The following is a 22821-nucleotide window of genomic DNA, read 5'->3' as shown; positions in this document are numbered from 1 at the left end:
TAGATAAGTTGACACAGAGTGGCAGTACCCAATCACTGGACCGCATAAGAAAAAACGTAATTTTCAAACATAGATTTTATGCTCATCTGCACGTCTGTTCTTGAGTATCTCTTTGACAGATGATGAGTTTAAGTAAAAACACATTAATTGAATTATTTTTTTATCTTTATAAATGATACAAAACTCTGTGATTAAATGTGCATTGTTCTTAGGCAGGCTCTGTGCTTCATGCCTGAGTAGGAACAGTGGAACATGGATTTACGAACCCCTCATTGTACTAACTTTTACATTTACGAACCACAGACCAAATAGCAATAGATAAGCAATGTGTGGTTTGAAACATTCAGGAAGTATCCACGGCCCTTCCGCTACACACCAAGAAGATTACGAACAAGGTAAAGTGTTTTTTTACCTTAAATTCCCAATCATTGTAGTGACCTGGCTGTTAAAGTTAAGATGTTTTGTGATTTCAAACTGTGAGTGCGCCACAGGGCTAGTGATTGTGTGTGTGTGTGTGTGTGTGTGTGTGTGTGTGTGTGTGTGTGTGTGTGTGTGTGTGTGTGTGTGTGTGTGTGTGTGTGTGTGTGTGTGTTGTTGTTGTTCTGACTTTGTTATTAAACAGAAAAGTTGATCCATCACCCCTTTGTTATGTTTGCTTGATATATAGTACTGTACAAGGCTTTATCTGTGTTCAAAGTGTACAAACCTTTACTAAAATATGGACTTTTGTTGAGGCTGGAACTCGTTATTCATATTTACACTGTTTCTTATGGGAAAAAAAAAATTAGCTTCAATATACAAATACATATAAACCTGCTCAGTGGCCTTGTGGTTACAGCAGGGGTCGGGACCCTTTTTGGCTGAGAGAGCCATGAAAGCCAAATATTTTAAAATGTATTTCCGTGAGAGCCATATAGTATTTTTTTAACACTGAATACAACTAAATGTGTGCATTTTTAAGTAAGACCAACATTTTTAGAGTATAATAAGTCTCTTATTCTTTTTAATAACATTGTTATTCTGAAGTTAACCAATAATAAATAAAATACTTCTTACCATTAATGAACAGGTGCGGAAGAAAACGGATTGATGGATTAAAATGCATGAGAATGTTTTATATTCTGAATGTTATTTTTAACACTGTGATTACCAGCGGAATTATTCATTACTTATTGTGTTAAGCAATGTCATCTAAGATTTATCTGAGAGCCAGATGCAGACATCAAAAGAGCCACATCTGGCTCTAGAGCCATAGGTTCCCTACCCGTGGGTTAGAGTGTCCGCCCTGAGATAGATAGGTCGTGAGTTCAAACCCCGGCCGAGTCATACCAAAGACTATAAAAATGGGACCCATTACCTCCCTGCTTGGCACTCAGCATCAAGGGTTGGAATTGGGGGTTAAATCACCAAAAATGATTCCCGGGTGCGGCCACTGCTGCTGCTCACTGCTCCCCTCACCTCCCAGGGGTGGAACAAGGGGATGGGTCAAACGCAGAGGGTAATTTCACCACACCCAGTGTGTGTGTGTGACTATCAGTGGTACTTTAACTTTAAACTTTTCTATTTACGAACCCTGATCAAGAACCAATTAGGTTCGTCAATCAAGGTTCCAGTGTACAGTGTCATGAAACACAAACATTAAGTAGGCACTGCTTACTTCTTGAGCTGAGACGAGAGGTTTGTGTAGTGATATGTGATTGTTAATACAAACAATAACAGCATTTTATCTTATGGGTCTCACTATGGACTACAAACATTCTACCATTGCCAGCTTTAGCCATGTGTGGAGATATTCAAGTTAGCAAACGTCACAAATTTCGAACAACTTGTTTGGAACAAGACAAAATTGGAGGATTACAATATTTACATTTTTCAGTTAGTGGGTTAAAATACAGATTAACAAACCACCCTCTGACTAAATTGTGGTTAAATGAATAACTCTGACTCTTGTTTATTTGTACACCATTATTATGACTTGACATTGTTTATGACAATCAGTATGTTTGTTTTCAGCAAATGGATGTGTGACACCCTTGCATTTAATCACATGCGCCTCAGACAGGTGCTGAGGTCGGGTATGTTGTTCCAAATGGTGCTGCCAGACAGGTGGCACACAGTGGACAACCGGAGGGGGAAGGTGGGACATGTGAGGGAAGGTTGCAAGGACAGAAGGAACTAGAAAGACTGAAGATGAAAGGAGCGCTGCATGGATATGATGGTAGTGTAAAGTCAAAGTGATAAAGTAGGCGTCATGTCACTGTTCAACTGTGGCAGAGGACCAAAAACAGTGACATGGGGGGGAAGCTTTAACTACACACTGGAAGGTAAAAAGCATCCAAGCATGAAGCTGCTCCTGCATTGACCATGTCATTGTGACCAGGTTCTTGGCATATAACAAAACAAAACCGTGGTTTTATATTATGTCAATATTTTAGAAATGAATCATGACTTATCTAAGTAACACTTCTTTTTCCAAGTGTTTTATAATAAACTTAGCCTAGTACCATGTATAAACACACTACCTTGGTGTGTGTATTTAAGATATTAAAATAATGCACAGGTTAATATAGTTATGATTGTGTTTTATTTGAAACATACAGTGAGTAGGTTAGCCACAACATGTTGCTAAGTGTGTGCATTTCTGACAGATATTGTGAGGTACGTATATTAATTTGTACTTCAACTTACAATATCTTAATTCGAACCCATTTAGTAAATACGTTGCTTCTTGCATTATAGGATTTAAAATACAAGTATATCTTAATAGTTATAATGACTTTGCTACAACAATATGTAGCTATTTTTTTAGTAACATTCATTAAGAAAAGTCCAACTGGGAAAGATGAATTGTTTGCGTTCTTGTGTGCATTTCTTCGTAAATTGCAGGCGGTGCAGTGAAATGACTCTAATAAACATAAGCATTCTTTTATAAGGGCATAACATTGTGTTGTGTGCATTTTTCCATTAAATTTGATTACCTTGATTTCCGGACAATAAGGCGGGTTTACAAGCTTTACATGCCAACAATAAATGTAAAACTCAAAACATCAGACCAATAAAATTGTTCACATTAAATCGAACACACTCACACAATCATTCAGTGAGCCATTTAGCACGTTATGGACTCACCCTCATCATGGAGAAGAAACAACAAAATGCACACAACGCAGCCCCAAAGCCAAAGATGATCAACGTGACCATCAAAACAGGAAACAGTCGGCGCACAGGACGGAAATCCAACACTATTGACGAGCCCCGAAAGGCCAGACCGCCATGCGCCGAAGAAGACCCTACGAGCCCAGAGGTGACCCGCCTCAAGAAGAAAGTGAAAGCAAAAATTAGGCAAGGAAAACGCATGATGGTTTTCGTCCGAAGTGCCCTCAAGTTTGACACTAAAGAAGATGACCTCAGTGATCCCACCGTACAGAAGGAAGAGAAGGATGAAGACCGCGCTCAATGATCTCTCCGGTAGGCTATACTATGCTGTGTTACAGGCACTGTTATTTGTTTAATTTGTAAATGAACACAAGCACCAGTGTAATATTGCATGTTTCAATGTGTACACCTGTGGCTTATGAACATGTGCGGCCAATATTATGTACAAGATAAAATTTGCAAAAAAATGAGGTGGTGTGGCTTATATTAAGGTGCGCTCTACAGCCCAGAAATTATGATAATTTGATTAGAAAACAGCTTCAATTTGTTTTCTGTTGCTTCGATTATTCTTTCAACTTAATAAAATTGATCAAGTCCAGAATACATGAGTGATTGGAACTTTAAATAAGTACAAATAGTTTTGGCACAGCCACTACAATAGAACATTATTAATAATAATATTATTATTAGTATTGCACACATGTTAGTAGTGCAATTTAAATGTTGATGATGTGCATATATTAGAAAAAAATAATGAAGGTTGTGGCAAACAGAAAAATTGTTATTTAAAGGGGAACATTATCACCAGACCTATGTAAGCGTCAATATATACCTTGATGTTGCAGAAAAAAGACCATATATTTTTTTTAACCGATTTCCGAACTCTAAATGGGTGAATTTTGGCGAATTAAATGTCTTTCTAATATTCGCTCTCGGAGCGATGACGTCACAACGTGACGTCACATCGGGAAGCAATCCGCCATTTTCTCAAACACCGAGTCAAATCAGCTCTGTTATTTTCCGTTTTTTTCGACTGTTTTCCGTACCTTGGAGACATCATGCCTCGTCGGTGTGTTGTCGGAGGGTGTAACAACACGAACAGGGACGGATTCAAGTTGCACCAGTGGCCCAAAGATGCGAAAGTGGCAAGAAATTGGACGTTTGTTCCGCACACTTTACCGACGAAAGCTATGCTACGACAGAGATGGCAAGAATGTGTTGATATCCTGCGACACTCAAAGCAGATGCATTTCCAACGATAAAGTCAAAGCAATCTACCGCCAGACCCCCATTGAATCTGCCGGAGTGTGTGAGCAATTCAGGGACAAAGGACCTCGGTAGCACGGCAAGCAATGGCGGCAGTTTGTTCCCGCAGACGAGCAAGCTAAACCCCCTGGATGTCTTGGCTCACACCGTCCCTTATGCCACAGAAGATGATCAAGAGAAGAATATCGACCCTAGCTTCCCTGGCCTGCTGACATCAACTCCAAAACTGGACAGATCAGCTTTCAGGAAAAGAGCGCGGATGAGGGTATGTCTACAGAATAAATTAATTGATGAAAATTGGGCTGTCTGCACTTTCAAAGTGCATGTTGTTGCCAAATGTATTTCATATGCTGTAAACCTAGTTCATAGTTGTTAGTTTCCTTTAATGCCAAACAAACACATACCAATCGTTGGTTAGAAGGCGATCGCCGAATTCGTCCTCGCTTTCTCCTGTGTCGCTGGCTGTCGTGTCGTTTTCGTCGGTTTCGCTTGCATACGGTTCAAACCGATATGGCTCAATAGCTTCAGTTTCTTCTTCAATTTCGTTTTCGCTACCTGCCTCCACACTACAACCATCCGTTTCAATACATTCGTAATCTGTTGAATCGCTTAAGCCGCTGAAATCCGAGTCTGAATCCGAGCTAATGTCGCTATAGCTTGCTGTTCTTTCCGCCATGTTTGTTTGTGTTGGCTTCACTATGTGACGTCACAGGAAAATGGACGGGTGGTTAAAATCAGGCACTTTGAAGCTTTTTTTTAGGGATATTGCGTGATGGGTAAAATTTTGAAAAAAACTTCGAAAAATATAATAAGCCACTGGGAACTGATTTTTAATGGTTTTAACCATTCTGAAATTGTGATAATGTTCCCCTTTAAACTATTTTCCCTACTACACACATTGAGGCAACAAAGTATGTTTTTTCCAATTACTCGATTAATCAAACAAACTTATCAATAGAAAACTCAATTAGTAAAACAGTTGATAGTTGCAGCCCTTGTGTGCACACAACAATGCAATTGTATTTAATGCCAGCTAATTTATACTTCTCACCACCATTTTGAGCAACACGGGGTGCCTATGCTAATTAGGAGTGCCCTTTAAAGCAGTGGTGTCAAATTATTTTTTGATTGCAGGCCACATCGCAGTTAATCCTATTCTTTATGTTTAGGTATTTATGGTGATAACATTAAAAAACAGTGTGAAATATCTTGTTTCATGATCAGAAACTAATTTAAATTTAGAAGATATGCAATGCATGCAGTACATTTTTCTCTGTCAAAACTGAAAGATTAAATACATTTATCTGCGTCACATTAACTTCAGGTTTTTGTGTACCACATAAAATAATGTGGTGGGCCAGGGCACCAAAGTGGATCAGTAGATCTCTTCTGGGTTTTACTGGGAAAGGTCGGGTCTAGTTCATTAGCACAAAAGCTGCAGATTCACCAAGTATGCTTCATAGTGTCATTACAAGCCATAATCCATCATTGAATATTCATGACTCATTATGAATGGACCATGCTCCGCAGCCCGCGTTGCCAGGTCCATTGTGACACCCTTACATAATTATTTCTATCCGAGAGTGAAAATCAAAGGCGACCGTCTTTCAAAGATGTCATGTAAAAACAGCCTGGCGATGGAAGCACGACTGTCTCTGTGATGACGTCTGAGATGTTGGCAAGGTGACATTTAGATTGTAGTCAGCAAACAACAACTATTAAAAAACACATGACCAAGCACGTCATCGCTGATGTTACTGTGAAGTGAATTATATTTTTATTGTGCTTTTTCTCTAGTGACTCAAAAAAGCGTCTTACATTGAGAACCCCATTATCTACATTGATGCAAAGAATTGACAACACAAATCTTCCAAGTACCTGGCATGAATGTGAAGCCACTGGGCAACTGCATGACCCCCGTGGATGCACCGGTGGTCTTCAGGACAGTCCCGTTGGCGCTGACGCTGGTGGAAACTGGCGCCAGGTAGTTGGTGATGGGAAAGTTGGGGCCACTGCTCACCTGCATGCTGGTGGAGGTGGTGGGAACTGTGGACTGGGCGTTGCTGGTACTGCCTGGTAGGTTGGCTACCGTAAACGTTGGTTTCAACGTGTCCTGATGGTGAAAGGACACAGGATTTAGAAAGGGGTGAACAAAACTACAAAGCAGTCCAAGCAACTAGCTACAATCAACTTATAACGTATATTATAGTACAGTATTAACTCATACATATACTGTGTATCCGGAAAGTATTCACAGCGCTCCACTTCTTCCACATTTTGTTATTCACCCATCAATTTTCTACTCCTTGTCCCTTTTGTGGTTGTGGTGGGGGGGCTGGAGTCTATCCCAGCTGCACTCGGGAGAAAGGCAGGGTACATCCTGAACAAGTCGCCACCTCATTTATGTTACAGCCTTAGTCTAAAATGGAATACATAATTTTTTGTCCTCAAACTTCTACAGACAATACCCAGCAATGACAATGTGAAAAGTTTTTTGCTTTTTAAATTTTGCAAATTTGTTAAAAATAAAACAATAACATGCACATTGTAAGTATTTACAGTCTTTGCTCAATACTTTGTTGATGCACCTTTGGCAGCAATTACAGCCGCAAGTATTTTTCGATGCCACAAGCTGAAAAACATCCCCACACCATGATGCTGCCACCCCCATGCTTCACTGTAAGGATGGTATTGGCCTGGTGATGAGCGCTGCCTGGTTTCCTTCAAACATGACGTCTGACATTCACACTAAAGAGTTCAATTGAGAATTTTGTTTATTATTGTCTGAGGGTCTTTCAGGTGCATTTTGGCAAACCTTTTAAGAAATGGCTTCTGTCTGGCCACTCTACTATATAGGCCTGATTGGTGGATTGCAGCAGAAACGGTTGTTCTTTTTGTTTTGTGTTTGTTTCTTTTATTACCGGTAAATACATTTTCTTTTTTTATTACTGCTAAATATAATTTAAAATATTAATATGAACTTTTTTTTTAAATAAAATGTATGTTATCCTGATCTTAATTATACTTCAAGTAAATTTTCTTTAAAAAATAATGTTATTTACATTATTTTTTTCATGTTATTTATTCCTAGAAGATGCATGCCCAATAGAAAGGTGCCTTTCTATCTCTGCTTCTGCACACATTAATTCCTAAAAGCATTGATAGCACCAGACTTTCACTTGTGGAGACCCATAACAACCCCATTAATGGGGCTTTTCCTCCCTAAAGCAGCTGTGTACATGTTTGGAAGAAGGAGGGGGCTTTTAAAAGTAAGCGCCATGTTGTCAAGGATCAATGAACGGGCGACAGAAACCAGACGTGACATAAACAAGGTACAAAAAAGTAGGCTGGGAACCCTGTAATTGCATCCACATGTACAACTACTGTATAAAAAATTGCCATCGATGTTGGGTCTATTAAATGGCTGCTTTGGATGAAACGTAAGTTGGCAACCTCCCTTGTAAACCCAAATGTTAAGATGCTCTGAGTACATTAGTGTAACTATACTGTACATTTGTAGTCCAACATAAGAACATTTAGGAGGCTCTGGATGAAATCAAGAGGATTATTGCTTATTGCTGCTCAAACTTTTGTAGTTATTCTCTGTGGACTGTCTTGGTGGATGCTGCAAGCACCATTAAAACAAAATGTTTGTAAATTGTGTGGAAATTACAACATGAGGGCCATTCCACAGAATTAATCTAATTTGCATCCTTGGGAAATAAAATGTAAGTGTTATTGTAGCAAACCCATATTCAAACACGCATTACAATTTGTGTGTGTGTAATCAGATCCGTGTATCCGTGTAAATGCACAATGAAATCGCTTGGTAAAAAAAATATTTTAAAGTTAATGTGTCCTGCATTTTTATCTGAGTGCATGTTTATCAAATGCAGTTTAAAAGATAATTTCAATCTACTGTACCTTGATCACTAGAAAAATAGAATTTGTTCTCTATCTCTGCTTCAAAACCTACTCAGTGGCCTAGTGGTTAGAGTGTCCGCCCTGAGATCGTTAGGTTGTGGGTTCAAACCCCGGCCGAGTCATACCAAAGACTATAAAAATGAGACCCATTGTCTCCCTGCTTGGCACTCAGTATCAAGGGTTGGAATTGGGGGTTAAATCACCAAAAATTATTCCCGGGCGCGGCACCGCTGCTGCCCACTGCTCCCCTCACCTCCCTGGGGGTGATCAAGACGATGGATGGGTCAAATGCAGAGGACAAATTTCACCACACCTAGTGTGTGTGTGTGTGTGTGTGTGTGTGTGTGTGTGTGTGTGTGTGACAATCATTGGTACTTTAACTTTTAAGTACTTGAATTTTTACGATTAAATATATTAATTTAAATGCTGGAAAAGAAATGTTGATTTTATCTTTTATATTTGTGCTAGTCCTAGTCGAACTATACTTATTTTCTTAAAAAACACAACAAAAAACTATTGTGTTAACATTCACTGGGATTTTACTCAGTCCTGTCACCCTAACAAATTACCCCCTCTGAAAAATGTGGAATATTGCACAAGTCAAATGGTGCCCAGAAAAGTGCATTATTCAGATCCTCTGCAAACTACGGAAAAGCCAACTGTACATTTGACTATATTTCAACAATGAATATGGTGGAGGGTAAAATCTGAGTCCTGCTACATAAATTATTTTTGATGTTATTTGTTACTTAAAAAAAAAAGAATAACTGTAATGTGCTTTGTTAAGTGTTAACATACATGTCATGTGACGATAGTTAATCTATTTGCTAATTCTATGCCAAGAACTCACTCCTGTTACTTTCAGTCTTGTTACTCAAAAGAGTCATCTTCGCCTAGGAATCTAGTACAAAAACGATATGGCCTAATACACATTTTTTGGTAGTTTTTGTGCATCATTTACAGTTAAAAAAAAACGAATTGTTTATTTTGAGAGCTTTCACAAGCAAATGCCACATAAGTTATTTTGAACACATTGTGCATTATCCTTTCATGCTAAGTATAATGACAACAGTTTCAGCTCCATCAAAACATACTTTGAAAAAAAGTGTTGCGTTACTATGACAACCCTGACCAATCTGCCATCTCTACAAAAGGCTTGCATGCACACAGAAAGGTACGATTGAATGACATGGGACCACAGAGTATGCTAATAAGAGCATCCATTGACGAGCAGAGCAGGATGTTCTGCCGAGTGGGTCGCACAAGATGCGGAACTGTAACAAATCAAGCTGCTTTTGCAAAAGCAGTATGTATGACATCACAGGCCACACAATACACTCTCAGTCTTAAAAAGGTAGTAATACAGAGGATACTAGATAGATGTGTTTACCATCAGACCAGTGAGTAGTTCATTATAACTCTAAAAACTCTACCACTAAATTTGCCCTGTTGTGGGCCTAATAAACCTCAACTCCCCGAGTGCTGGCAGTACTCATGCAGCACCAGACCATCACGCGACTACCACTATGTAGGGCTGCACGATTAATCGACATCGAATAAACATTGAGGTTTTAATTAGTGCAATATATAACCGCAAGAGGCTGAGATTTTTTTTAAACTCCGCCATCACCGGCATTTGAGTGACAGACATGTTGGCCAACCAGAATTGTTTAGCCTCACATTTTTTCGTCTCTTGCTTCAAACAGGGAGAAAGACGTCTCACTCTTTGCATCGCTCTCAGAACCCGAGAAAGTGTATTTAACAGTAGAATTAACTGAACGCAGTGAGTCCTCTTTTCAGTCATTCACAATCTTTGTTTTGGTGGGCGGGGTGCAAACACAGAAAACACGGACAGACACTGACAGCCTCCCTACTCGAGAGTCGTGACTTGCTCATGAAAAGTGCCGCAATGTAACAACATTTAGGAGGAAAAAAATATGATCACAAAGCCAAATGTCCCATCGTGGTACCAACGTAACTTCAAATCAGATGGGTGAGCCTATCAACACGGACAAATGAGCGAGAATGCCGTGATCACGTGGTGGCAACAAACAAAAACACAACGTCCTACCTCGTTTTTCCAACTGGGATAAAATGCACTTTAAGATGTTCAATATTTATTTTGAATTACATTTTTGCTGACAGAAATTAGCCCATTTTATTTAGTTTTATCTATTTATTTATGATTTCAAAAAGCCATTTATCTTCCAATTACAGTTCAGAGAATATAAAAAAAAAGTGATATACTTTTAAATGATTACTTGCATTATTATTACATATTATGATAACATTACATTATAATCACTTTATAGTTTTTATCGGTTATTTCTTAAGGTTTAAGAGCGTAATATAGACAAAAGCTCTGATACTGTCTGCATAAAGCCAAATATGTTTTAAAGTAAATTATTGAATATTGTTCTAATGTTTGGCACCTTGAGACAAGAATATGTTTTAAAATTACATGTCATTAGTCCATGTTATTTTTGCAGTTTTATGCATTTTTAAGTATAATATATAAAAATCGCAAATCGAATCGCAATCTTTGGAGGGAAAAATCTCAATTAGGTTTGTAATTTGCAGTGGATAGTATATATACTGCGATACAAGCTGAACTCTGGCTACTCTAAAGTAAACCATGGTCATACTCTCTGGCTAGAAAGGTTTTGCTTCACTTTTTGGCACCATCCACTGAAGGACTGAGCCTGGGTTTATGGGAGAAAGACATTGCAGACAACAGCAAAGGAGAACAATGTTAACCTGAATAATACGAGCAAGACCACTGCTGTTTTTTATGTTGGACTAATTACTAAGTGAGGTACAACATGGCATTTTAGCCAATATGAATATCTCACCTCTTAATCATAGAGCTTCCCTGCAACGAAATAAACAAGACGGTGCTCTCAATTGATGGCACTCAGAAGATGAATAATTAATCAAAGTAGGCCTTGTGACGCACGCATAGCTGCACATGTGTGTTCTCCTGAGTCACCATGAGTACTGTACACAAGCAAAGGGCTAAGCGAGGAGTCGGTGTGAAGTTCAGATCTTGTTTCTGCTGAGGGCCTCTGACAGTTCAAGGTTCTTTACCTCTTCAGTTAAACAGGGTGGGAAAGCTGAAGGGGGAGGGGCCTCACAAAGGACCTACTAACTTAAAAGTGGCAAAAGTCGAACTCATCATTCATTTACCACTGAGCATCTTGGTCTGAATATTTATGAATATGCAATTCAGCATAGTGCAGGCGGCAAGTGGCATCAAGCTACAAACGGTGAGCAACATTATGAAGCCATAACAGTACCGTATTTTTCGGACTATAAGTCGCAGTTTTTTTCATAGTTTGGCCGGGGGTGCGACTTATACTCAGGAGCGACTTATGTGTGAAATGATTAACACTAGACGTATAAGATTTCATGGGATTTAGCGATTAGGAGTGACAGATTGTTTGTTAAACGTATAGCAGACCTGGGCATTCTGCGGCCCTTGGGTCACATCCGGCCCTTTGTGCGTCCCTGTCCGGCCCGCGTGAGACCAATCATAAATTACAAAATAAATTTAAAAAGTATCTATGTCGAGTGTGCAATACAACGGTGCTGCTTTTGTTTTGAAAAGCGTTATTTGCATTACTTCCGTGTGGACGTATGCGCGTGTGTGATTGTGAGTGAATGTGAACAGCGGCAATCACAAATTACAAAATACATTTTAAAGAACATCTATGTCGTGCGTGCAATACAACTGTGCTGCTTTTATTTTGAAAATTGTTATTTATGGGCGTATTTCCGTGTGTAACCTGTAAGTGAAAGTGCACAGCGACAAGTGATGCCCACTTACCACCGAGATGTCAGCTCACGCTAAAAAAAGAAAAGTTGATGACGAATGGCGTGTTTTCAACAAGACATGGACTGCCAAGTATTTTTTTACAGAAATTAAAGGTAAAGCCGTGTGCTTAATGTGTGGTACACAGGTTGCTGTGTTTAAAGAATATCATTTGAATCGCCACTACACGACGAAGCACGAGGGAAAAATACCGGAATCTGTCTGATGAAGAGCGCGCAAGGGAGGCTGATGCGTTGATGGTAAAACTGCAAACCCAACAATGACTTTTTGCCATATTTCACACCCCCAGAAATGCAGCCGTCAGGACAAGTTTCATAATTTCTCACAAAATCGCCAGAAAAAGAAAGGCGTTTTCTGACGGAGAGTTTATTAAGGAGTGCTTATTGGACTCTGTTGCGCTGATATGCCCTGAGACTTTGACTGTTTTTCGCTGGCTTTGGATGAGAGCTGCGATGTACGTAACACCGCCGAGTTGTTGCTCATGCGGCCTCCGGTAAAAATTAATTGCCCACCCCTGGTATGGCATGTTCTATATATTATAGTTATTTGAATGACTCTTACCATAATGTTACATTAACATACCAGGCACATTCTCAGTTGGTTATTTATGCGTCATATAACGTATACTTATTTAGCCTGTTGTTCACTATTCTTTATTTATTTTAAATGGCCTTTCAAATGTCTATTCTTGGTGTTGGGTTTTATCAAATAAATTTCCCCCAAAAATGCGACTTACACTCCAGTGCAACTTATATATATTTTTTCCCTTCTTTATTATGCATTTTCGGCCTGTGCGACTTATACTCCGGAGCGACTTATAGTCCGAAAAATACGGTAATACTAATATAGAAGTACATTATAATGTAAGTGTAAGTAGAAAATGAGAAGGTGCTGCACCAGGCAAATATAAGTGTGGTGACAGTGGCATCTATCACCCCTCCCCATTGTAGCACTAGGAGTGTGCGTGCGTTGTGTGCGAGTGCGTGTCAGGTCGAGCAGAGCCAGGGCTGTCTAGGCTAGGCTGTGGGGATAGTAGATAGGGGACAGGAGTGCAAACAGCTGAGGGTACAGACAGCTGGCAGGAAACCCGAGCACCTTAGAGGGGGAATGAACCCATTCCCTGCCAACTGAGGCTGTGGAAGGGCACCAAAAAAATGATGACTATAATCTATGACTAAGGGTGCATTTATACAAGTAGAAATATTGTCAAACTGTCACACAGACCTGCTAAATCAGTGTTTCTCAACCGTTGTTGGGCCTAGAGGCCCGCCAAAAAATATCTGTTTCTCAGCTGTGGTCCTTATGGGCCGCAGAGGTACTCAGTTGTAATATACTTTTTTACCACTTGTGACAGTAATGACATTATCAAAGTGATTGATTAGTCATAATCTTTGGGCTTAAGAAACTTAAGTGTTGAAGCTGTATTTTAATTTGCACTTCAGTTGAATAGACAATTTATTTAAGAAACGTATATGTCATTATTATTTATCATTTATTTACTTAGAATTAATTTATTTGCGTGATTGTATGTCTATTTCTCACCAATTTTTATGAGTCCTTTTTTATAAAGTATATTTAATTAGTATTTATTTTTGTAAATAATCTTTGTCATTTGAGAAGGTTTATCCTGTTAATCTGTAAATAAGTTAGATACAATTATTGAATACGATTAAAATCAAGAGTAAGGTTACTAATTGGCACATGAGTTTGTGCATGTGCCTCACAATACACAATTCGATACTGGGCTCGGGATCTTTCTGTGCGGAGTTTGCATGTTCTCCTCGTGACTGCGTGGGTTCCCTCCGGGAAAGACATGCACCTGGGGATAGGTTGATTGACAACACTAACGTGGCCCTAGTGTGTAAATGTTGTCTATCTGTGTTGGCCCTGCGATGGGGTGGCGACTTGTCCAAGGTGTACCCCGCCTTCCGCCCGAATGCAGCTGAGATAGGCTCCTGCACCCCCACGACCCCGAAAGGGACGAGCGGTAGAAATTAATAGTTGAATAGACCCCAGATGACTTTGTAGTGGAAAAGTTGGGCCCTGAGGTCAACAGGATTAGAACCCCAGTGCTAAACGACAATTGGCAAGTAGTTGGCGATGTTGCTACTTGTCCTTTGTGAAGACTTTGGTAAGATATGACACTATTCTGTATACAGTAACAAAACAGCACATGTACGGTTTGCTCCGTAAACTTTGACCCAATGAAACTTCTGTTTTTAGTGAAGTGAAGTGAATTATATTTATATAGCTCTTTTCTCTAGTGACTCAAATCGCTACATATAGTGAAACCCATAATCTAAGTTACATTGAAACCAGTGTGGGTGGCACTGGAGGAAGGTGGGTGAAGTATCTTGCCCAAGAACACAATGGCAGTGACGAGGATGGCAGAAGCGGGGATCGAACCTGCAACCCTCAACTTGGTGGCACGGCCGCTTTACCAACCGAGCCACGTCGCCCAGTTTAGTATTGACAAGAAAATTGTCATGATGCATTGTTGGAAAAAATCTTCCACTGTGACGTAAAAAAAAATGGTGTTTCAGTCAACCAATCAGAGAACTGGACACATGATTGGCTGCTTGGTCTCTAAAGAGATTGCTCTAAAAAAATATTTTCAACATGGCGCTACTATATAGAACGACTTAAAAAATGTAAGTATATAATTTATTATTATTATTTATTCATTTAAAATATCTAAAACCAGACTTGTAACACTGGGGTGACAGTAGTGATATAAATATGTGTTAAAGTACAAGACCTCAACTTTCGCAATGTCGAGCGACCTCTGTGCTCTTCGCTCCTCTCTGTACCCTAAAAGAGACCATCATATTTGGCCATTGCAGACAGCTCCCTGCACGGAGCTTTTTTCAACATTTAGAAGTAAAAGCCTAACATCTTTTTCTTTTAATTTTTACACCTAAATAGCTCGGATAACGTGCAGCTTTGGCTGATCTGAAAGCATATTTTTAACCTGTATAAATTAATAAACAAAGTGCTGAAACTCCTTCTGTTGTGATTCATCTCTTGACTTAATTGCAAAAAAAGGGGGAATATATTCAGTTATTACAAATTAAATTCCACCCGATATTTACAAGTCCAGTTGAAGAACAAACATTTACAACAGGATTTTAAAAACTTTGTAGAGGCAAGGGATTGTTTAGAATTATTTAAAAAGAATAGTCTGGGCTTTTACAGACAACATTTATATGCCCTATTACTTTAAAACATGTTTACAATAATATCTGAGTAGTGCTGTGTGATGTTACTGTTTGGATTTCAAAAAGAAAGACTATGAAGACTTCTCTTTTTGGAACATCTGGATGGTTTCCAGCATGTTTATGGGGGTACACATATGTCCAACTACCTCATCTGAGTAAACAACTTTAAAATGCTTTTATTTGTTTAATAAAGACAATCACGGTTCGTTGAGTTAATAAAAATGAATCAATGCATTAATTATACATACAAAACCCAAAACCAGTAAAGTTGGCATGTTGTGTAATTCGTAAATAAAAAAACAGAATAAAATGATTTGCAAATCCTTTCAATTTATATTAATTTGAATAGACTAAAAAGACAATATATTTCATCTTCCAACTGAGAATTTTTTTTTTTTGCAAACAATCATTAACTTAGAATTTAATGGCAGCAACACATTGCAAAAAAGTTGGCACTGTTGCATTTTTACTACTGTGTTACATGGCCTTTCCTTTTAACAACACTCAGTTAACGTTTGGGAACTGAGGAGAACAATTTTTGAAGCTTTTCAGGTGGAATTATTTCCCATTCTTGCTTGATGTACAGCTTAAGTTGTTCAACAGTCCGGGGTGTCTGTTGTGGTATTTTAGACTTCATAATGCACCACACATTTTCAACGGGAGACAGGTCTGGACTACAGGCAGGCCAGTCTAGTACCCGCATTCTTTTACTATGAAGCCACACTGTTGTAACACTTGACTGTTGTAACACGTGGCTGAAATAAGCAGGGGCGTCCATGATAACGTTGCTTGGATGGCAACATATGTTGCTCCAAAACCTGTATGTACCTTTCAGCATTAATGGTGCCTTCACAGATGTGTAAGTTACCCATGCCTAATACACCATCACAGATGCTGGTTTTTGAACTTTGTGCCTATAACAATCCGGATGGTTCTTTTCCTTTTTGTTCCGGAGGACACGACGTCCACAGTTTCCAAAAATAATTTGAAATGTGGACTTGTCAGACCACAGAACACTTCTCCACTTTGCATCAGTCCATCTTATATGAGCTCGGACCCAGCAAAGCCGGCGGCGTTTCGGGGTGTTGTTGATAAATGGCTTTCGCTTTGCATAGTAGACTTTTAACTTGCACTTACAGATGTAGTGACGAACAGTGGTTACTGAGAGTGGTTTTCTGAAGTGTTCCTGAGCCCATGTGATGATATCCTTTACACACTGATGTCACTTTTCGATGTAGTACCGACTGAGGGATTGAAGATCCGTAATATAATCGCTTAAGAGAAGCGATTTCTCCAGATTATCTGAACCTTTTGATGATATTACGGACTGTAGATGGTGAAATCCCTAAATTCCTTGCAATAGCTCGTTGAGAAATGTTGTTCTTAAACTGTTCCACAATTTGCTCACGCATTTGTTCACAAAGTGGTGACCCTCACCCCATCCTTGTTTGTGAATGACTGAGCATTTCATGGAAGCTGTTTTTATACCCAATCATGGCACCCACCTGTTCCCAATTAGCTTGTTCACCTGTGGGATATTCCAAATAAGTGTTTGATGAGCATTCCTCAACTTTCTAAGTCTTTTTTGCCACTTGTACCAGCTTTTTTTTCAACATGTTGCAGGCATCAAATTCCAAATGAGCTAATATTTGCACAAAGATAAAGTTCAAACGTTAAGTATCTTGTCATTGCAGTCTATTCAATTGAATATAGGTTGGAAAGGATTTGCAAATCATTGTGTTCTGTTTTTATTTACACAACGTGCCAACTTCACTGGTTTTGGGTTTTGTAAAAAATATAATACATAACATGTAGATCACCTAAAAAACCTCTTATTGCTAAAATGTACTGCATATTTAAAGCACACTTAAAAACATACATAACTACAATTTAGGTTAGTTAAAGCAGTTCACTATGTTTAACAATATAATATTTCTCTCTGAGCAGGAGATAATTCTGCCGACAGCAACACACATACACACAATAAATGTAAAACAACTTTTTCTTCATAATTTAATATTTTGTTTGGTTTCTTTGTCTTCTTTTCCCCACTTTGTGGACCTGGCCGCAAGACGGAGGATGTGAACACGTGACACAACCGGGAAGTGTTGCGAAGGCGAGACCGTCCCAATTAACATCGCTCCAACTGCGGCTGAAGGAGTCTTTCCAGGACCCACACTTCCTCCACCGCATAGGCTGGATCCTTGGAAGGATGCAGCTGCCGAATTGGGACCCGACAATTGACTCTATCACACGCACACTAATGATAACGTAACAAGTGAACTAATTGGAGACCAAGCTGTCAATCAGAGCGTGCATTTGTCCAGTTCTCTGATTGGTTGCCTTTTTGGTTTTAACACGGTGTGTTAAAACTTGCACAAGCGCACAGCAGAAATTTGAGCGAGTGTAGAAAAAAAATCTGAATGCACAGAGGGCAGGGGTTGAGCAAGAGGAAGAGAGGGGGAGGGCGATAGAGCACATTGGTCTGACTGTGCAGAAAGCAGTAATTATTGAGTGCTAATATGGATATTAGCAAACATGCAAACCCTTTTACTGTGCACAAAATACATGTATATTAGCACAAACATTTGTATTTTTTGCGTGAGTTTAATTTATTTTCAAAATATAATGTTTGTGCTGGCAAAATATATTTTTATGTTCTTAAACTCTGCCTTTGCGACCTTAAAATTAAAACGCAAATAAAACAGCATATAAAACGGCATGGTTCAGCATTGTCATCATGTGGATGGTGGACCTCAGGTCTGAGAATGCATGAAGATGCACACACCTGTTTGGTTCAGCACGCTATCAGTGTGACCTACATAGTTAACTTCCACCAGCTCACTGTTTTGTTTGACCATGTGTCTCCTGTTCAACAAGGCCTTCTATTATTGACTTTTAATTCAGTGTGACGGAAGTGTGTGGTAAAAATAAGTCGCTGTGGTGTTTTGTATTCCTTCACACCAGAAGTAAGAAGAGAGTGTCCTGTCTGCTTTAATGCCATCTTGTTAGGTGAAACTCATCTTTAGCTTTTTAGGAGGCATTCGAAATTGCCAATGCCAAGTAGTGCTGTAACAATTCATTGATTAAATTGAATCACTTGGTTCGATTTGTATTTTGTTGCTACAATGATTTGTTGAATTGATAAAAGTGTATCGTATCCAGACAGCATGGAGTGCCCGGAACTTAAAATATTCGGCGCACCGACAGTGATGTAGGTCGTGCTGCGGGTGATGTGCCCTGTGTGCGTGTGCGTGCGTGCGTGCGTGCGTGTGTGTGTGTGTAGGGACAGCGCAGTGCCGAGAGAGATGGCTCTAAGAAGCAAGAGAAAGACAGAAAAGGGCGTAAAGAAGATGACAACGCTGTCAAAAGTTTTGCGATTGTTTAAACCTGAAAAGATGTCGTGCCAGTGTAAAATGTTACCACTAGAGATGTCCGATAATATCGGACTGCCGATATTATCCGCCGATAAATGCTTTAAAATGTAATATCGGAAATTATCGGTATCGGTTTCAAAAAGTTATATGTATGACTTTTTAAAACGCCGCTGTACGGAGTGGTACACGGACGTAGGGAGAAGTACAGAGCACCAATAAACCTTAAAAGGCACTGCCTTTGTGTGCCAGCCCTATCACACAATATTTACGGTTTTTCACACACACAAGTGAATGCAATACATACTTGGTCAACAGCCATACAGGTCACACTGAGGGTGGCCGTATAAACAACTTTAACACTGTTACAAATATGCGCCACACTGTGAACCCACACCAAACAAGAATCACAAACACATTTCGGGAGAACATCCGCACCGTAACACAACAGAACAAATACCCAGAACCCCTTGCAGCACTAACTCTTCCGGGACGCTACAATATACACCCCCGCTACCCCCCACCCCCCACCCACCCACCTCAACCCTGCCCCCCCAACCCCGCCCACCTCAACCTCCTCATGCTCTCTCAGGGAGAGCATGTCCCAAATTCCAAGCTGCTGTTTTGAGGCATGTTAAAAAAAATAATGCACTTTGTGACTTCAATAATAAATATGGCAGTGCCATGTTGGCATTTTTTCCAAAACTTGAGTTGATTTATTTTGGAAACCCCTGTTACATTGTTTAATGCATCTAGCGGGACATCACAACAAAATTAGGCATAATAATGTGTTAATTCCACGACTGTATGTATCGGTTGATATCGGAATCGGTAATTAAGAGTTGGACAATATCGGAATATCGGCAAAAAAGCCATTATCGGACATTTCTAGTTACCACCTAACATTTCACACTGGCACTACATAGGGGATGCAGCACGAGAAAGCACTCTGCATATTTAAGAGTCGCAAACAACCAGAAACAAGGTAAAAATTAAAAGCCTTATTTATATAAGTGTTACAATGAAGGCAACACATGATGTAAGTGTCTATATTAGCTATAAAAGCCTACTATCAAAATGACTGTGTTGCAGGCTGACACAAATCTTCATTGACAGAAATGTTGAAATGTAATATTTATTCTACACATTTTTACAAAATTGGAAAACATTAGTAAACAGAGGCTTCTCAGAGGGTGAGATAACTCCTGTAAATTACTGGCTTAAAATGGCCAAAGGCATAAATGTGTGTGTCCAAGTTAAAAGAAAGGGCAGGCTATCTTCTTCTAATGGATTTATTACAATCTTTGCAAGCTGGGTAACGTTTGCTGTGGTCTATAACAACATGTTACACAAAATAACTATTAGAAATGCAGCCGATATTACATACAAAGATTGTGTCATGAGACATGCAAATATAAATTAAATACACAGAGGACATAAGTAAAGGAAATTAAATGAGCTCAAATATACCTACACACGAGCCATAATGATGCAATTTGCACATACAGCTAGCTTAAATAGCTGTAATATGGTGATTTCAGGGACTGCCGAAATTAATTTCGGCAGTCCCTGAAATCACCATAGTTTGTATACATGTACAACTTTCTCCGATGCTGCCACATAAAAACGTGTTTTATGCCACTCTTTCTTTGTCTCATTTTGTCCACTAAACTTTTTATGCTGTGTGTGAATGCACAAAAGGTGAGCTTTGGTGATGTTATTCGCTTATTGGAGTGCTAATCTGACATTTTTAGTCACTGCATGACTGCAAGCTTATCGATGCTAACATGCTATTTAAGCTAGCTGTATGTGCAAATTGCATCATTATGGATCGTGTGTAGGTATATTTGAGCTCATTTAATTTCCTTTACTTATGTCCTCTGTGTATTTAATTTATATTTGCATCCGTATTTTCCGCACCATAAGGCGCCCTGGGTTATAAGCCGCGCCTTCAATGAACGGCATATTTCAAAACTTTGTCCACCTATAAGCCGCCCCGTGCTGTAAGCCGCATCTAACTGCGCTAAAGGAATGTCAAAAAAACAGTCAGATAGGTCAGTCAAACTTTAATAATATATTAAAAACCAGCGTTCTAACAACTCTGTTCACTCCCAAAATGTACGCAAATGTGCAATCACAAACATAGTAAAATTCAAAATAGTGCAGAGCAATAGCAACATAATGTTGCTCGAACGTTAATGTCACAACACACAAAATAAACATAACGCTCACTTTCTGAAGTTATTCTTCATTCATAAATCCCTCGAATTCTTCTCCTTCGTGTCCGAATTGAAAAGTTGGGCGAATGTGGGATCCAAAATGGCCGGGTCCATCTCGTCGAAGTAATCGGAGTCAGTGTCGCTGTTGTTGTCCAGCAGTTCTGTGAATCCTGCCTTCCGGAAAGCTCGGACCACAGTTGTGACCGAAATATCTGCCCAGGCATTTACGATCCACTGGCAGATGTTGGCGTCGTCCGGCGCTGTCTCCCTGTCTTAGTGAAGGTGTGTTCGCCTTCTGTCATCCACTGTTCCCACGCAGTTAGCAGACTAGCTTCGAATGCCCTGTTGACACCAATATGTAGCGGCTGGAGGTCTTTTGTCAATCCACCTGGAATGACGGCGAGTATTGAATTAAGCGCGTAAGCGTGTCTCTTAATGTGATGTTATGAGCTAGCAAATATAACAACTACACTACCCAGCATGCAACGATAGTGACGAGCATGCGCGGTAGCCCTGAGAAGCGTTGTATGCTGGGAATTAGAATGTGGTTATGAGCACGCTGTGAGTAAACGTTGAGAACTCAGTTAACACGCCTCGTCTGCATTATTTATAATTAGACAGACAACACACTTAATAGGAGCCATTTTGGGGTCTTTACATAAACACACAAATGGAAATGAAACGTCACATATCCCAGCATGCACCGCGCGCTTCTTCTACGGGGAAAAAAGATGGAGGCTGTTTACCGTAGTTGCGAGACCGAAACTTTATGAAAATTAATATTAATATTAACCCATATATAAGGCGCACCGGATTATAAGGCGCACTGTCAGCTTTTGAGAAAATTTGTGGTTTTTAGGTGCGCCTTATAGTGCGGAAAATACGGTAGTCAGACAAAACGGCGCTCGCCAAATACTCTCATCAGTGAATGATGTTGAATATAAACAGAGGGATTTCTAACAATTAGGAATTTTTGTGTCATGTTTATCCTCCTACAGCAACCATATTAAAACTAAAAATATATTTTTCCCCCACCTTTTTTGGTTTTCTTACGTTTTTAAAAAAAAGGCCGCTAATGACCCGCATGGGCTCAAGAGCCACGGGTTGCCGAACCCCAGGTTAATCAAACAAACCAATTGATAGATTATTTGTTTATCAAAATAAATTGATAGCTGCAGCCTTAGTCCCAAATTCCAGCTAAAGAAAAACAAGCCCCAAAGCATGATGCTGACATCACTGAGGGTAGATTCCCATCTAACACTTGCTTTAAAACTAGACTGCCTATGGACCACTTAAGATAGCAAAGTATCAGAATGTGACGTCTGCAAGAAGCAAAGATTTAACAGCAGGAGGCTTTACACATCTTTAAAGTCTTGAATGGACTGTACAAATCAAAAGGTGCCACTGACGTCATATAAAAATTGCGACTTAAAAGTGTCAGTAATAAGTAGCACACACGTGATAACGAACCATTCATTCAAAGTTTAAGTTGACAGCTGCCAGACAGCTCCGGTGTTGGTCGGACGGCCCATTGTACAGTTTACTGGTGGCTGGCCGGCCCTCGTCTAATCTCCCATTTGCTGGCTCCCATCTCCCAGCCTGTCACCCAGCCAGCAACATGGAATTTGCAGCTCCATTTGGGACTGCTAAAAAAGGCAAGGCAGTCCAAGTGGAGGAGGTGCAGCCAATGACTGCTGACCTGTCCAGTTGCTTGCTGTAAAATAAGGAGGTGGAGGGGTGGGAGATTCTCTGTGTGTGCGTGCCTCCGTTTGGGTTGACATGTTACTTTCCTCCCCCAACTTCTCTCCATAACCACCTTTACTCAGTAATAA

General features: G+C 39.7%; 1 protein-coding gene across 4 annotated transcripts in view; it reads right to left on the bottom strand.

The window, feature by feature from the left end:
- Window positions 1-22821, bottom strand: part of LOC133606914 (serum response factor-like) — a 65375-nt gene that overhangs the window by 10024 nt on the left and 32530 nt on the right. For all 4 annotated transcript variants that reach the window (XM_061961368.2, XM_061961350.2, XM_061961376.2 and 1 more), the window contains exon 3: window positions 6301-6535. In XM_061961368.2, the coding sequence (XP_061817352.1) occupies window positions 6301-6535 (235 nt within the window). The remainder of the gene's footprint in view (window positions 1-6300; window positions 6536-22821) is intronic.

This window comes from Nerophis lumbriciformis, linkage group LG02 (genome assembly GCF_033978685.3).
Source record: "Nerophis lumbriciformis linkage group LG02, RoL_Nlum_v2.1, whole genome shotgun sequence".
In the NCBI taxonomy this organism is placed as follows: domain Eukaryota; kingdom Metazoa; phylum Chordata; class Actinopteri; order Syngnathiformes; family Syngnathidae; genus Nerophis; species Nerophis lumbriciformis.
This window is presented reverse-complemented; position numbering and strand designations above follow the sequence as displayed.